A 16,196-nucleotide genomic window follows, 5' to 3' on the forward strand; every position below is an offset into this window, starting at 1 on the left:
AGAGCTGGGGGAGGCACACGTGCAGGGATGGGGGCTGCTTGGTGGGGGATGGGGTGCCTGGGTGCCTGCACAGAGATCCAACCAGTCCATCCTAAAGGAAATCAGTCCTGAAAATTCATTGGAAAGATACATGATGAAGCTGATGCTCCAGTACTTTGGCCACCTGATGCAGAGTTGACCCATTGGAAAAGACCCTGATGCTGGGAAAGACTGAGGGCAGGAGGAGAAGGGGGCGACAGAGGATGAGATGGTTGGATGGCATCACTGACTCAATGGGTATGAGTTTGAATAAGCTCTGGGGGTTGGTGATGGACAGGGAGGCCTGGTGTGCTGTAGTCTATGGGGTCACAAAGAGTCGGACACGACTGAGCGACTGAACTGAACTGGGGTGCCTGGGGGGGCGGGGGGCACCTGGTGGGCGGTGACACACCATATGGAGTGGCTGTGGCAGAAGTCCAGCGCAGAGATGATCTGGCGGAAGAACTTCCGGGCCTCTTTGGGGGTCAGCCTCCCCTTCTTGACCAGGTAGTCAAAGAGCTCTCCACCAGACACATGTTCTAGCACCAGGTATCTGCAGGAGGCAGGCAGGCGTTGGGTGGGTGCACCCAGCCAGGGCACCGCTGCTCCTCAGCAGGTGGGCGCCCGCCACTCCCCTCCTGGCAGGCCCAGGCAACAGACCCACACTGAGCCTCAAGACCAGGGGGCACTGAGGTAGCTGACCCTCTCCTGAGCCTGAGGTTTGGTCCTTCCAGGCCCTTCCTGGGCTCCTGAATGAGCGAGGACATGTCAGATGCTCAGGCCCTGAGGGAGCCGGGCACCAGCAGGGCGGACCTCAAAAGGGATGGGTTGGGGCAGGGCACAGCTGGTCTGGGAAGAGGCGAGGCAGGGTCCGGGGGAGGACCCGGGTGGGGAAGGAGCCTGGGCGGGAGGAGGGGGCCCGGGGAAGGGGAGGGGCCTAGATGGGAGGAGGGGCCTGGGCAGGGGAGGGGCCTGGGCGGGGGAGGGGCCTGGGCGGAGGAGGGGCCTGGGTGGGAGGAGGGGCCTGGGTGGGAGGAGGGGCCTGGGTGGGAGGAGGGGCCTGGGTGGGAGGAGGGGCCTGGGGGGGAGGAGGGGCCTGGGGGGGAGGGGCCTGGGCAGGGCAGGGGCCTGGGGGGCAGGGGCCTGGGGGGCAGGGGCCTGGGGGGCAGGGGCCTGGGGGGGAGAGGTCTGGGGGTGTCCAGATAGCAGGTAGTGACTGCCCCCAACTTGGCTCAACACAGCTCGATGGTGTAGGGGGTGAACCCCATGGCCCTCTGAACCGAGAAGGGGGCTGTGTCCGAGCGGAGCCTCCCTGGAGTCGAGCCTGAGGGGCTGGTTTCTGGGGTGGGGTGGGCGGCGGTCCTCAGGGGAGCTGGGACTCAGGCTGAGCACAGACCCTGAGGAATCCCCGGTGGGAGCTGGACAGGGGTGGTTCTGCTGGTCTGAGGGGCTTGGGGACGGGAGGGGGTGACAGGAGCCATGCGGTGGGACCACGGCAGGCAGGGACGGAGTGTGGGCCTGGAGCTGGTCTTACAGAAATGCAGGGGCCAGTGGGGGGGCAGCCCGTCTGTGGCGAGGAGCTGGGGGAGGAAGGGGCTGGGACACAGGGTGGGGACACGCTGGGGTGTCAGCGAGGAAAGGGGCGGTTCCCGGGGCCCGCCCTGTTCCTGAGAGGGGGTTCAGGCGGCACCCCAGCTCAGGGGCAGAGGCCCTGCCTGAGCTCCCACGTCCAGGCTCCCGGCCCTCCCTGGCACCTTGGGAGGGCGCTGGGCCCAGCAGCAGCCAGGCCGGCCTGTGTCCTCCCAGCATCCTGTCCCATCACCCAGCCTGTCTTGACTGTGTCCTCCACCTAGCCTGCCATCCCCAGCCCCTCCCTGCTTCTAGCCCATCCCGGGGGGGCCCCTAGGAGCCCCACTCTCTGCCCATCAGCCCCATAAGTATCAGAACAGGACAAGTGACTGTCTCCTGTGTGCAGACGTGGGCAAGACCTGCCCAAGACCTGCCCAGCACCCACCCGCACCCCAGGCTCACGGGCCGGCATCGAGACACAAGCAGGTGGGAACCCAGTCAGGCCAACGGGGGTGATGTGGACAGGAGGGGAGACCCATGGGTCCTGCCCCTCATCGTGGTTCTGATGGCAGCTCCAGCTCATCAGTATCGGAAGCCCAGGACCACCCCTGCCTCCCTCAGCCCCCAGGCCTCTAATGCGAGGACCCTGTTTTTCCCGGGGCCCCACGGGGGCGGCTTGTCACACCGTCTGCCACTAAACACTCGGAAGGGGCTGCTGGTGGGGCGCTGGGCCCCCTGCTCCCCAAGAGCTGCCCAGGACAGAGCCACTCAGGCTGGCCGGCCTGTGTGCATCAGGGCGCAGTCAGGGCCGGGCTGGAAGCCCCGAGGAGCCCCTGGAGCAGCGGGCCTGCGGGAGCGGTGCCAGATGGACCTCCTGCCCGCACCCCCTCCCTCCGCCGCTGTCCCAAGAAGGACGTGAGCCCTTGCCTCCAGCCACGCCCGCGGCAGCAGCAGAGCCGACGCCCCCTTTGGGTCCACCCTGGGTGCGGTCGCTGAGGTCACGCGCGGGAGGGGGCACGTGCGCGGACTGCCCACGTGGAAAGATGTCCGCCGGCCTCGGTGGTGACGGAAGGTCAGCCACGCTCAGGCAGCCGGACAGCAGGCCGTGGCCACAGTGCAGCCAGCCAGCCTGGGGTCCCCACGCCCGTGAGGAGCACGTAGGGGCTGCTGGGGCTGCGCGAGGGTCACGGGGCAGGAGAAAGGGCCTGAGTGGCTCCTGCCCCTTGACCCCTGCCCCCGGCCCCGCCCCCTGGAGCACTTCCCCCCGGAGGCCCCGCCCCCTGAGCCCTGCCCCCCAGGAGGCCCCGCCCCGCTCTCCGCACCCAGCAATACCTACAAATATTTTTTGTTTTCATAGACGTCGTGCAGTTTGAGGACGTGGGGGTGCTCGATCAGCTTCAGGATCGCGATCTCCCGCTCCACCTGCAGGGGGCCGCCGTCACTGGGGACTCCCCAGGGGGGGTTCTCCCTGCTCCCTGGCTCTGCCCTGTTCCTGCCCCCCAGCTATGCTCTGTCCCTGGCCACACACTGCCCCCCCCTGCCCCCAGTTGTGCCCCGTCCCTGCCAGCCCACCCCCGGGTCCCCTTCCCTGAGCTCCCAGCTCCCCACCCGGGTATCTTGGAGCATCTTGAACTTCGTGCCCCTGACCCACACGGTCACCAGCGGCAGGGCTCCCGCCCGCCCTCCTCACCTTCATCAGTACAGACTCGCTGAGCTTCTCCCGGTTGACGATCTTGACGGCCACCTTCTGGCACGTGACACAGTGGATCCCCAGCTTCACCAGGCCTGGGGGGACAGCAGGCCTCAGACCCCGTCCAGCCGGGCCACGGCTCGCACCCTGCCCTTGGGACCCCTCACTCAGCCCCTGGGGCCCTGGGCTCCTGCCCTGCCTGGCAAGTCATGAGCCAGACCCCAGGAACTCTCTGCCCCTACTCCTCAGGCACCGGCCAGAGGCTGCCCCCAGCATGGTCCCTGCCCCACGCCACACGGCGGTCTCGGCCTCCTCCAGCCTGGCCTCAGCATGGCCCTCACTCCCTCGCTAGTGACACCTGGAGTCGCCCCCCAGACCTCAGCGGAAACCCAGCCCCTCAGTGGGGAGCCAGGGTGACACCCGTCCCACCCCACCCACCCATGCTGGGCCTCACCGACCCTGCACCACTACCCATCACCCTCCTTCTGGCCTGAGGACCTCTGGACAGAGGGGCCTCGGGCACCCGCTCGCCCCACGACACCGGTGCAGGGCCCCTCCTGGGCAGGACGCCATCAACACACCTCTGCTGTGGCTGCAGGGACCCTCGGTCCTGCTCGCTGCCTCTCGGCCACGTGGGCACAGCTGGGCACCTGCCCCCCTCCCAACCCCGCAGAGATTCACTGACAGAGCCCCTGGCAGCCTCTCTCCCTCCCCAGCCTGGTTCCTGTCCTCCTGTGCCCTCTGTGGCCTCAGACCCAAACACCCTCTGCCCTCCCCGCCCCAGCCTGGGCCCCGCCTGGACATTCCCCGATGGGCACGGAGGTGACCACCACAGTTGGAGCCCCCTCCAGCACGTGGGAGCCCAGTGGCAGCCCCGGGGGAGACGCCGGGCTCCGCAGCTCTGCAGCCTGTGCTTGGCCTGGGCGGACGCCCGTCTCATTCACGCTGTGCTGCTCTAACCGTGACCTCGACGCGGCTCCGACCAGCGGGGTGTGCACTTGCCCCTTTGGATGCTGCTGGGGGGCAGCTCTCAGAAAACTGCAAAGCCCTTTGCTTGAGAAACAAATCTTGCCACATGCAGCTTCCCCTAAGGGGCATGCGTCTCTTTATCTGACCGTTGGTGTCGTTTCATGAACGCTCACACCTTCTCAGCAGCTCACGTCCTCCTCCTTGCCCCCTGCCCCGCAGCCTCGCCCATGGGCAGCAAGCTCGCGGGTGGCTGGGAGGTGATCCGTGCTCCCCAGAGGCAGGTGGGCCGGACGAGGGCCGGGGACCTAGCCTGGTGGAAGCCCTGAGCCCTGAGCCTGCCCTTCCTCAGCTCAGGGGAGGACAGAGGCCCTGCAGGGGGGCCCGCTGAGCCCCAGCTCCTGCCGGCGAAGGGCTGCGGCTCCTGGGGCTCACCAGCTGCCTTTGATCTGAGCCTGTGATTCAGGTCAGGAGACAGCAGAGCGAGCGGGCCCCAGGGGCCAGGGGCAGCAGCGGTGTCTGCAACTCAGAGCTGAGGCCCAGGGCCTCCACACCTCCAGGACGGCACCCAGGCCTGGCACAGACCCCTCGCCCAGACAAGGTGGACAGGCCTCAAGGAGCCACAGTCACGGTGGCCCGGCTGCTCCCGGGGACATGAGCCCCTCTGAGGCCCAGGGCAGACGCGGGACAAACTGCAAACAGAACAGGCGAGGGTTCCTGGGGAGTCGCCGGCCCTACCGCCGAGCCTCACAGCCTGCACAGGGGCTTGGCACACCAGTGCACACACATACCCCAACACGCGTGTCCTCAGGAGGCAGGACTCAGAGACACGTGGGGAATGAAGGAGCATGAGCTTCACCTCAGTAGCGACCTGGAGGGTGACATAGGCGGCCCCAGCAGTGGGGCGTGAGGTGGCCATCCCGCCTCCCCGATAATCACGGCAGGCAATCTGCTGACGGCGCACGGGGTTTGTGAGACACCGACACGCAGAGGCCAGGAGGACCGAGAACCCAGTGGACAAGGTGCCCAGGACACGCCCCAGGCAGGCGGGGAGCTGCTCTGGGCCTGGGCACAGCAGGCTGCCCTGGGCTGTGTCCTAGAACTCTGGTGGCTTCCTCCCTGCCTTCATTTCTCCCACTTGTTGCCTCTGTCCACAGAAGTCCACTGTGCACGGATTCCTACACACCCTGCAAAGCCCAGCATAGAGGTGCCCCTGTCAGGTGGAGCTTCTGGGCCCCCCTGGGTGTGCCGGTCTCCTGCAGCCCCAGGGCCCTCTGGGTGGGAGGTTTGGGTTTCAAGCAGCCTCACCACTTCCCTGGAGGCAGGGAGCAGAGTGCACCCTCGGGAGGGCCTGTGAGGGAAGCCCAGGACCGCCCTAATTACCAGCCCTCCAACTGCTCAGGCTCATTTTCCAATTGTGACTTTATCTCTAATTATTGTCTTTACAGCAAATTCGGGCACAGGCAAGAGAAGAAAAGTATACAGTGTCACAGATAATTGCTGGAGAAACTGGCAGTCCTGCTCAGGCGGCGGGTGCCCAGGGCTGCAGGGAGGGCTCCTCAGAGCCAACCTGAGAACCCTGGGCCCAGCCACGGGGTCCCTGCTGCACCCCAGCAGGGACCCGTGTACGTGTGCATGGGCACGGGGGGCAGGCTTCCTGAGCACAGCCTGGGGAGTCCAGGGACCCAGGGGCCGCTGGCTGAGTGCAGACCCCCGCACCTAGGCCCAGGTGCTGACCGCAGGACTCTCCCCCACCCTGACAGCCCAGCCTCCCGAGTAGCTCTGCCCTCCCCTCAGCCATTGGACCCGCGGGCCTAGAGGCAGGCACAGGCCCGGCTCCCGCCCCCAGCTGCTGCAGGAAGGATGGCAGAGCCTTGGGGACCTGGGAGCGGGGGGAGCCGAGGGGGAGGCGCACGGCTCAGGCTGCAGCCCTGGGGCCTCAGATTGCAGGTAGGGGGCTGGAGGGCCTGAGGGATCGGAGGCCACGTGGGTTGGTCCCGAGCAGATGCCTCACCCGGGCCCTCTGGTCATCCTTGACCCCCCTTTTCTTCTTGGTCATGGTCCTTTGGAAAAGACCCTGTTGGAGGGCTCAGCAACGCGGGGACTGCCAGCTTGGAGGACAGGACAGAGCACAGGGGCCGCCGTGCCACGGGGAGCCCCGGGGTGGGCCCAGACCCCACTGCCCAGAGACTGCCTGGGGCTGGACAGAGGTCTGGACGGGCGGTGCGGCCGCACCTGAGGGGGAGGGGACCTCTGCGCACCGGGCCCAGCCCTGTGGCCCCGCAGGGCAGCTGAAGCCGAGGCGGGGAGGAGGCAGCAGGACTGCGGGAACCCCTCCCTACAGACATGGTGGGAGACACTCCCCAGACTGCGCCCCAGCCTCCAGCACTGTTTTCCCCCCTTCCCTGAGCAATAAGCCTCTACAGGCCTGGCCGGGCAGGCACCGGGCTCCCCTCGCCAAGTTCTCGAGGTGCCCCTGCAGCCCCTGCGGGCGGGCAGCGCAGCGCAGCTCCCCAGGCAATTCCTCCCTCCATCCTGAGCTCAGAGCCACCTGAGGCCCCCTGGCCGTCCACCTCCACTCCACCCTGGAGACCCCTCCTGTGGCTTCTGCCACACACCCCCCAGAGAGGGTGAAGGCTCATGAAAGGGTGGGAGTCAGCTTGTCTCCCGGAGGCTCTGGAGGGGGGAGGGCCCCAGCCCCGAGTGGGCACTGCTGATCTAAGTCACTCTGTGCCAGGGAGCATGGAGGCAGGGGCGGGCGCAGGGGCAGAGGAGGACTGGAACCCACATCGCTGCAGGGGCCGCTCCGGCCGCTGTCCGTGGCGTCCAGATGCCCAGCTTGGTCTGACAACCCCAGGTCTTTGAGGGACAGGACACACCTGCTTCTGCGGAGCCCCCGTCAGTGTGCCCACACCGGCCTCCCTGTGCTGGGGGCTCAGGCCCGGGTGACCAGGCTGAGCGGGACGCCAGGCACCCGAGGGCCCCTCCCCTCAGCCTTCTGCGGAGCCAGGAGGAGGGAAGGGCAGCCTGGGCCCCCCAGAGCCCCTCTTGGTGCCTCAGGAGACACCAGCGTCCTGCCGCTGATGCTCACGGGACCACCTAAAGGTCACTGACCCTGGGGCAGGTGGCCGGCCCTCCCCATGACCGTCACTGCGCCACTGGGCCATGTGGCCAGCTCCCCAGGGCCACAAGCACAGCTGAGGGCGACCCGGTTTCCACCGCCTCTGCACACCTCGCCTTGGGGGTGTGGGGGACACTGCTTTCCCAGGGTGGACAGAGCAGACAGCCCGCCGCCCCTCCCACAGGGCTCTCCCTGGACGAGGGTGGGGGATGCCACTCCACACTGGCTCGTGGGGAAATGAGTCAGCACAGCTGGCCACCTTGAGCCAGCCCTGCCTCCCAGCCCGGCTTCCCACGCTGGCACCGGGGAGCTTGGAGGGCAGTGGGGGCAGGCACGGCTTGTTACCGTAACTGAGAAGGGGCAGGACAGGGCTGAGTCCCCGCTTTGAGAGGGGACACCTCTGGCGTACTGCTGAGAGCCTGCGGGTTGCCCGTGACCATCCCTGGGACCAGAGCTCCCCGGGCCCTGCACCCAAGGCCAGCCCAGTGGCTTCTCTGAGGAGGTCCTGCTGCAGTGGGGATCTCAGCTGCTCCTGCAGCTTCCCAGCTCTGCCCTGGCCACACCCCCACGCCCCCCTCCAAGAACTAGCCCAGAGACCCCAGCCCACCCTCACTGGGGCTCACATGTGCCCTCTTGATGGAGAGGATGGGTGGTTGTGGTGGCAGAACTCAGGAAGGGGCCCGGGTTCTCCATGAGCCCAAGGCCTGGAGAGGAGCCTGCGCCACCAAATGTCCCAGGGCGCAGTCAAAGAGGGGCACAGGACCAGGGCGGACCTGAGGGACTCCCCAAGAAACTGCGCCCAAGGAGCAGCCCCTCCCCCAGCTCCCCAGGCAGGAACGATGAGGCAGGAGGCACAGGCCCAGCTCGAGGGGCACGCATGACTGCACCTGCCACCTCGGTATGCTGCTGTCCACTCACCTCAGCAGAATGCAGGCCCCCAGGGCAGTGTGGTCCTCCCCAGGGACCCCCCAGGCAGTGTGGCCCCCCCCAGGCTTCACCAGGGCTGGTCTGTGTGGCCAGTGGGATGTGGCAGAATGGACGGCCTCCTTTCTCCAAGGTCAGATGCTAACAAGAGCTCAGCTTCCTTTGGGATCCCAGGGGTCACTGCTCCAAGGAGCCTGCTGCCCTGTCTCAAGGCGATGCTCCGCGGAGACACGCTGACCCATCTCTTCCCCTGACATGGCCTCCTCCAGGGTCTGCCTGGGTGGGTGGGGGTCCTGAGGGTGGGCAGGAGGCCACCCTACTACTGTGAGAGTTAACCCCTTGTGCTCACCTGGCTCTTCTCCAACCCCCCACCCGCGGGTGCAGGCTGTGGGCGAGGAGCCCTTCCAGGAAGGGCATCAGCTCCTCGTCCTTCAGGACGAGTGCTCTGGGCGGCAGCTGAGCAGCTCCTGCCCAGGGGCAGGGATCCGCCTGGGGCCCCAAACCCAGGTGTGCAGGGGTCGAACGGCAGCCCACGTCTCAATGCCTGGACCCCACGCGTGAGCCTGTTTGGGAAACCGGCCTTTGCAGAGGCACTTAAGTCACAGATTTCAGAAGGAATCGCCCTCCGTGTAGGACAAGTGGGCCTCACGTCCAACGACAAGTTTCTCATAAAAGAAAAGCAGACGGAGGCTGGACACAGACATGGGAGAAGGCCTCGCGGATGAGGGGGCAGAGGCCGCGGGGCTGCTTCCAGAGGAGCTGCAGGCTGCTGAGAGCTGGGGGAAGGGGTCTGGGGCCACCCTCCCTCAGGCCAGAGAGCCACCCGCAGACTTCCGACCCCTGGAGCTGAGAACAAGACTGTTGTTGTAGCGACCAGGTTCGCAGCAGTGTGTGCGGCCCAGAGGGCTGTGCACAGGGCCTTCAGCTCACACGGCATTCACCCTGTCTCCTCTCATTACAACCTCCTGGTATGTTTCAGAAGGGTTTCCCTTCGTTTCAGGGGATGCTATGCAAGCACGGGCTTCCCTGGTGGCTCAGACAGTAAAGAATCCACCTGCAATGCAGGAGACCTGAGTTCTATCCCTGGGTTGGGAAGTTCCCCTGGAGAAGGGAATGGCTACCCACTCCAGTATCCTTGCCTGGAGGACTCCATGGATGGAGGAGCCCTGAGCAGTGGTCGGGCCTGGATGCAGCCACAGCTCCAGCTACACCACAATCTAGTCAGAACTAAGGCTCCTCCATGTGTTCCACTTGAACGCTGACCCTTGCAACAGCCCCTCCCTTCCTCAGAAGGGGAAACTAGACCAGGCCAGGCCTGCGCAGCTCCAAGACCCACTGACTGCCACTGCCCGAGGGATCAGAAGCTGCTCCATGGCCAGCTGGCCCTGAAGGTGGGCCTCCCCATCGCCCCCTCAGAACAGGCTTGGGAAGTCTCAGGTGTGCTGGGCAAAGAGGCGGGGGCAGGACAGAGATGATGGAGTGACTACCTGCCCCTTCCCTGGGGCTGCGGAGGGGCACGCAGCAAGCTGGGCACCGAAGTCCCTTTCAGCACCACGGACAGGAGCTGGCGCCGGGCAGTGGGAGGGGCCCGCCCACCTAGGGAGCCCGCGGGAGCCAGAGCCAGGGTGCCCTGGAAGCCAGCTGTCAGCTCCAAGGCGCCCCCCTCTTCTCTGGGCCGAGCAGGCGGCCTCCCACACCACACCCCCGGTTGTGACCTCAGCTCAAGACACCCCCGACACTAGCCCCAACCTCAGGAGATGCCCCCCACCAGCACAGTCGTGGATGCCGGGCCCCATCCACACCCCCACAGGGCCTTGCACAGCCCGAAGGGCCCTCGGAGTCCAGGAGCACACTCTGCAGGAGCCCCCACCCTCGGGGCGGGGGCAGGGCCAGGACGGGCCAGTGGGGGATGGGACTCCAGGGCCCACGGGGGTCCTGTGGGAGGGACCTTCCCTCACTGGGGGATCCTCTTCACTCTCTCCAAGCCTGAGGGAGCCTGTGCTGGGACAGGGCCCACGGTGCTCTGGGCTGGAGCAGGGGGAGCTGGGGGGTCGCAGGGAAGCCAAGCCTCACCCCCACTTGCCGCTGTTCCGCCCACCTGCCTCCACCTGCCGGCAGCCCTGCAGCCCGCTGCCCAGCACCCTCTCCAAGGGACTTCCCTTCGCACCTGCCCACCCGGGGCCCATGCTCGGCTGGGGAAGTTCTGGGGCTTCGGGCCTCGCCTTCAGTAGGCAGAGACCTGATGAGTAAATGGAGAAAGGTCACAGAGCCCTGTCCTCCGGGGGCCAGCAGAGCGCCGAGTTCCATCCGCGCCCCTGGCCGCGGCCCCAGTGAGTCCCTCGGCCTGGACTTGAGGCCGGGCCCAGGAGGACGTCTCGGGGCGCCCTGAGCAGCCACCCCCTCTTCTGCTCTCTCTGGCAGAGGCCAGGACCGCCTCCCTGGCGGCTTCGAAGTCTGCTCCTCCAGGCGCAGCGCAGGGAGAGCGGGGAGCTGGACCTGGGGGCACCCCCGCTGCCTCAGGCGCCCCGGGTCCCAGCCCTGGGGGCACCTGCCTGGAGGCCCACTTCAAACAGGCCGCCGCTCGCGCGCAGAGCCCGGCGCGGACGCAGACCCGCGCCGGAGGGTCGGCCTCTTTGAAGCTGCCGCCGCATCAAAGCTGCCCGCGGCCCCTCCTTTCCCGCCCCCAGGCCGCGCTCTCGTGCGCAGAGCGCACCCCGGTTCCCTCGGGCTCTCCTTCGGGGGCCGAGCTCCCCAGCCTCCCCTCCTCCCCGGGCTGGTGGGGACGCCCTGGTGGGGACGCCCGCATCGCGCGCCATCCACCCTTGGGGCACCCACGCTTCCGGGCCCCCCGCGACACCCTCACCCCCGCCCCGTGCTCCTCTGGGGCTGGGAAGGAGGCCGCAACGGGAGGACTCGAGCCGGGGGCGCGCCGCACCGCGCGGCTCACTCTCAATATAGACTCCGCGGCTTCCTTCGCCCACCAGCGCCAGGCAGGCGGGAGGGGGAGGGGGCGGCGCACGTCTCTTGGGAGACGACTGTTCACGCTCCGAAAGGAACCTCTCAAATTAAATTAATTAAGCCCTGAAATATTTCACACAGCACTGCAGCCGCCTCTGCAGGGCTCCCTGCCCGCTCCCCCCACCCACAGCACCCAAACACGAGAGGGGGCTGCCGGAGGCTCAGTGGGGCAGCCCTCGACCCAAGGGAGGAAGGAGACGGGGATCTGCTCCCCACCCGCCATCAGGAGCCCTGCCCGCCTCCGTGGCCATCCTGCCCGGCCCTTGCATGGCCCCCTTCCTGCTGGGACCTGAAGGCCCTCCAGGGCTGGGCCAGCGGTGGGCACAGAGCTGCGGTCAGGGCCCCCATCCTCTCCTGGTGGAGGGGCTTGCCTGCCCTCCCCCCACCCCCCCAAGCTCCTGCTCAGGCTTTGTGGTCAGGGCCCCCATCCTCTACTAGGGGGGCCTTCCTGCCCTCCACCCAACCCCCCCTTAGCTCCTGCTCAGCTCCAGGCCCAGTAGGAAGGTGCTGAGGGACACCACCAACCGGAGCCCTGGGATGAAGGCTCAGTTGCCAGGGCCCAGCGGAGGGTTGAGGGAGGGGCCACAGTGACCCTGGCGATACAGACCCTCCTCCCCAAGAGACACTCAGCCCAGGTTCCCCAGGTCAAAGCTGAGAAGGGGTAGGAAAGGCCGGGCACCTGCCGGGCATGAAGGGGATGCCAAGCACCCAGGCCGCTGGCTCAGCAGCTGGGAGACCCTGCCCCCACCACAGGCTGGCGTGGGCTTTGGAGGCAGCCAGGAATAGGAGCACCCTCCGTGGCCAGGAGGTGCCCGGAGGCGTTTCCCAAGCAGGCCCCACCGAGGCATGCGTGCAAAAGCAGCTCCACTGACAACGATGATGAATCAGCAGAGGAAGCGGGAGGGGGGAACCGGCCCAGAGGACTCTGCTGGCCCAGGTGACAGAGCAGCAGAGCCGGGTGGGGCTCTGGGGCGGAGAGGGGGCAGGATGCTGAGGGGACCTGGGAGGAGGTCGGCTGCGGGTCAGCACCAGGAGAGGCTGCCAGGGTCCTGCCAGCCAGACAGGTCCGGGTGCCTTGTGTTTGCCTCCTGCTGACTCCACCCCACGGATTATAAGAGAGGGAGCCTGGTGGTAGAAAGGAGAGATCTCAAAACCAGGGACCTCTGGAAGGAAAGGCAGGTGATGGGGGCTGGGCAGGGGCCAGGCCTGCCAGCCTCCGGGTGGGGTGCCCAGGAGAGGCTGCAGTGGCCAGTGCCAGCTGGGACGGGGCTGCAGGAGCAGACGGGCACTTACCGAGGGTGCAGCTGTGTGGGCAGCGCAGGTCGGCATCCCCCTCTACCCCAGCCGAGAGTGCGACACAGCCAGGGACACAGCCCAGGACCCCAGGGGCCAGGAGGCGCCTGCTCGTCCTCGTCCTGGCAGGCCGAAAGGCCGGGCCCTGCCCTCAGCATGCCCCCACCAGACACCGCACACTGAACTCGGGGCAGGAGACGCCCCAGGAGAAGGCCAGGCAACCAGACATTCCTGATTCTCCCATGGGTGGTAAACGGCCAGGCACACGTCAGAGGGCGTCTGAGAAAGAAACAGCACTGGCTTGGTAGAAACAGACAGCTTTAAAGTGTCTTACTGTTTATTGTATTGATTTACCAGGATTTCGTAAGTTGCTACACCTATAAAACAAGAAATCCCCACAAAGGATGAAAAAACAAGGAGGAGCTCTAAAATATAACAGTAAGAGCTAGAGAAAGAAAGTGTGAAATAAAGACTAAAAACATGAGACAATGCCCAACAAGGCAGAGCAAAAAGAAAAAGTGAAGTGGAGAGAGGTGTCAGCCCAGGGTGAGACCTGAGGGGGTAGCTGAGTGGAGAGAGGTGATCAGCCCAGGAAAGAGGTGATCAGCCCAGGGTGAGACCAGAGAGAGTAGCTGAGTGGAGAGAGGTGATCAGCCCAGGAGAGAGGTGATCAGCCCAGGGTGAGACCTGAGGGGGTAGCTCAGTGGAGAGAGGTGATCAGCCCAGGAGAGAGGTGATCAGCCCAGGAAAGAGGTGATCAGCCCAGGGTGAGACCTGAGGGGGTAGCTGAGTGGAGAGAGGTGATCAGCCCAGGAAAGAGGTGATCAGCCCAGGAAAGAGGTGATCAGCCCAGGAAAGAGGTGATCAGCCCAGGGTGAGACCTGAGGGGGTAGCTGAGTGGAGAGAGCTAATGCCCGGAGCAGATGGCCCTGCCAGAGCAGAAGGCCCTTGTCCGCCCGTCCATTGCCCACACGTGGACCCACATCCGGGCACGGTCTCTCAAAGGTGAGGCCACGGAAGCATGCTTCATTCACTCACTCATTCACTCGACAAGTACACACTGGGCTTCTCCAGGGACAGGCATTTGAACCAACGACAAAAGAAGGCGCCCACACGGTGGGCTTAACACCGTCAAGACACCTGGCTAGGGCTGGACAGAAAGTCACTGCAGTGGCCACTCAGTCCTGACCCAGAGAAAGCCCCCGAGGGGGAAAGGTGAGCCTCCCTGGGGGACCCCACTGGTCTTCTGCATAAGTGACGCCTGGTGCACAATAAAGACGATGGCATACACAGAGAAGCAGGAAAAGTGACCCAGACCTCCAGAGAAAAGCAGCCAACGCGGCGGGCGGCAGCTGGCCCAAGCGGCAGGATTTTCTGAAAAGGATTTCGCAGTAATATTACAAAATATCTTTTTAATTAGAGGAAAAGATGCACAAAAAGAAGTCACTGAAAGGACCACACAGCAGACTGGACACAAGAGAAGAAAGGACTGGTGAAGTCTAAGACAGGCCAACGTAGAGCGTGCGAGCTGAACAGAGCGCAGCAGAATGAGACAGTCTGCCTCAAGGGCCCCTGCGAGGGCCCCGGGCGAGGACGTTGAGGACAAGTGGTCTACAGCCACGTCTAAAGAGATAACAAAGCGGGGGGGGGGGGCGCCAAACACTGAAAGAGGGAAGAAGGGGCGATAATTAAAAATACCTGGCTGGCAGCGAACAAGGCAGCAAAGGAGGAAGCCTGTACGGGAAGCAAAGGAAGCGAAGAGAAGATGGAAGGACCGACGGCGGCCGCCAACCGCAGCACGCACGCGACCACAGTGAAGGCGGACGCCCGAACACGCAGCCCGCAAGCGGCTCAGCGCGGGCAGACGGCACACCCAGCCTGAAAGAGGGGGAGGACGAAGCTGCACCAGGCAGGCCCTGAGCACGCAGGGGCAGAGGCCGCCTGTGGTGACCCTCCGCTGGCAGAGGACGGTCCAGCTCTCAGCCTGGCGGGATTAGAGGGTCCGGAGAAGTGGAATGGGAGGCGGGAACGAGAGGGCAAACGCGGGGTTTCACGAGTGAAGGAGGCTGTCCACCTGCGTCCCACGCAGGGACAGGTCAGGCCTGCCACAGACCACGGACTCGGTGCCATGAGGGTCGGGCAGTCGGGTCAAGAAGCAGAGGGAAAGACCTGGCTTCAAGGAGCTCTGACGCAAAGCAAGAGGCAGGAGAGCCGGACGGGCTCCTGGCCCCATCAGTGCTCGAGGCCAGCGCTCACGGGGGCACCTCCCGGGCCACCGCTCCTGGGAAGTCACCTGCCAGGTGGGCGCACCAGACCAGAAGGAAGCCACCATCCCACCCAGAGGAGTCCTGGGAACCCCCCACCCCAAGGAGGAGGCCCCTTAGAGACACACAGCAGTCCAGGGCAGGACAGAGGGCTTCCCCGGGAGGAAGGAGCCTGACAGGCTGGGCGGCCTCCTGGAAACCCGCACACGAGCTGACAGGACACACTGCCGAAAGGCGACGGGGAGCGAGGAAACCAATGGACTCCCGTCCCTGGCAGCCCAGAGGCTAAGCCACCAGACGGGGCCTAAAGGAGGGACGCTGTCTGCAGGAACCTCCAGCCTGGCCTTGGGGAGTGTGGCAGGGGCAGGGGGCACAGGGTGGACTGAGGGGCCTGATCGCCCCGCAAAGTCGGGCCGCTCCCCAGACACAGCAGGACACGGTGGACCAGAGGGGCCGTGGCCCCAAGACCCACTGGGGCTTGGTCACGCTGGGCGGGCACCTGGGCGGGCACCCGGGCGGGCACCTGGGCGGGCACCCCTGCCGTTGGTGGTGGCATGGGGCGACGCGGCTTCGCTCAGCCAGCCCGTCTCCCACCCCAGGGACGGGGTCACAGCCAGGCTCGCTGCCCAGCCGCAGCCCCCCACCCCACTGCGCCTGCTGACCCAGGCTCCTGGGGTGTCCGGGGGGGCACTGGCCTTGAGAGGAGGGGAGAGGTGGGGCGGGCGGGACATCCGCAGGGGCGCTCGTGTCTACAACCTTCCTGGGAACTGGGCTGCGCTGGGGGCCAGAGTCCCCGGCCCCTCCCTGCAGGATCCCAGCTGGTCTCCAAATCCCCAGCCTCCTCACACAAAGCCCTCCCCCTCCTCTCTCCTGCCAAACCACCATCTGTTGCCATGACGACGCCGGGAGCAGACAGACAGGGGCACTGAGACCCCCCCCCCCCACACTGCTCCCTCCCTTCAGCTGGGCCCTGGGCTCACAGGGCTCACAGGGCTCCCATGGGCCTCAGGGACCCCTGCCCCAGCCCCAGCAGCACCTGCCTCCTGCACAAAAGGCGAGGCAGAACCCCCTCCTCTGCCCACTCCCCTCGCCCCCGCCACGGTGCCAGCCTGCCCGGCGGGGCCTGTCTTGTGCTGGGGGTGGCTGATGACCTGCCTGGTCCCTGACCCACCTCCCCTGCTGTGCCCCCACCCATGAAGCCCCGGCCTGCGGCCAGCCCCACCCAAGGAGCACCCCCAGGAGACCAGCCCGCCCTCAACCCTACCCTGGGGCGGCTCTGGGAGCCCCGGCGTCCCGTGGGCAGGGCCGGGCAGGAGGTGCCCCAGGCCAACTC

General features: G+C 66.2%; 1 protein-coding gene across 23 annotated transcripts in view; it reads right to left on the bottom strand.

Annotated features, from left to right (window-relative positions):
• BRSK2 (BR serine/threonine kinase 2) overlaps positions 1-16,196 on the bottom strand; it is a 48,938-nt gene that overhangs the window by 17,221 nt on the left and 15,521 nt on the right. For 22 of the 23 annotated variants that reach the window (XR_009734656.1, XR_009734660.1, XR_009734659.1 and 19 more), the window contains exons 2-4: positions 3,278-3,372; positions 2,924-3,009; positions 431-571 (exon numbers count right to left, since the gene is read on the bottom strand). Coding sequence is in view for 18 of the 23 variants with exons in the window: in XM_061407428.1 (XP_061263412.1) it covers positions 431-571; positions 2,924-3,009; positions 3,278-3,372 (322 nt within the window). In the remaining 5 variants the exon portion in view is untranslated. Of the gene's footprint in view, positions 1-430; positions 572-2,919; positions 3,010-3,277; positions 3,373-16,196 lie in introns of those variants that run through there. The other variant, XM_061407439.1, reaches the window with a different exon arrangement.

Source organism: Bos javanicus, chromosome 29 (assembly GCF_032452875.1).
Source record: "Bos javanicus breed banteng chromosome 29, ARS-OSU_banteng_1.0, whole genome shotgun sequence".
Classification (NCBI taxonomy): Eukaryota; Metazoa; Chordata; class Mammalia; order Artiodactyla; family Bovidae; genus Bos; species Bos javanicus.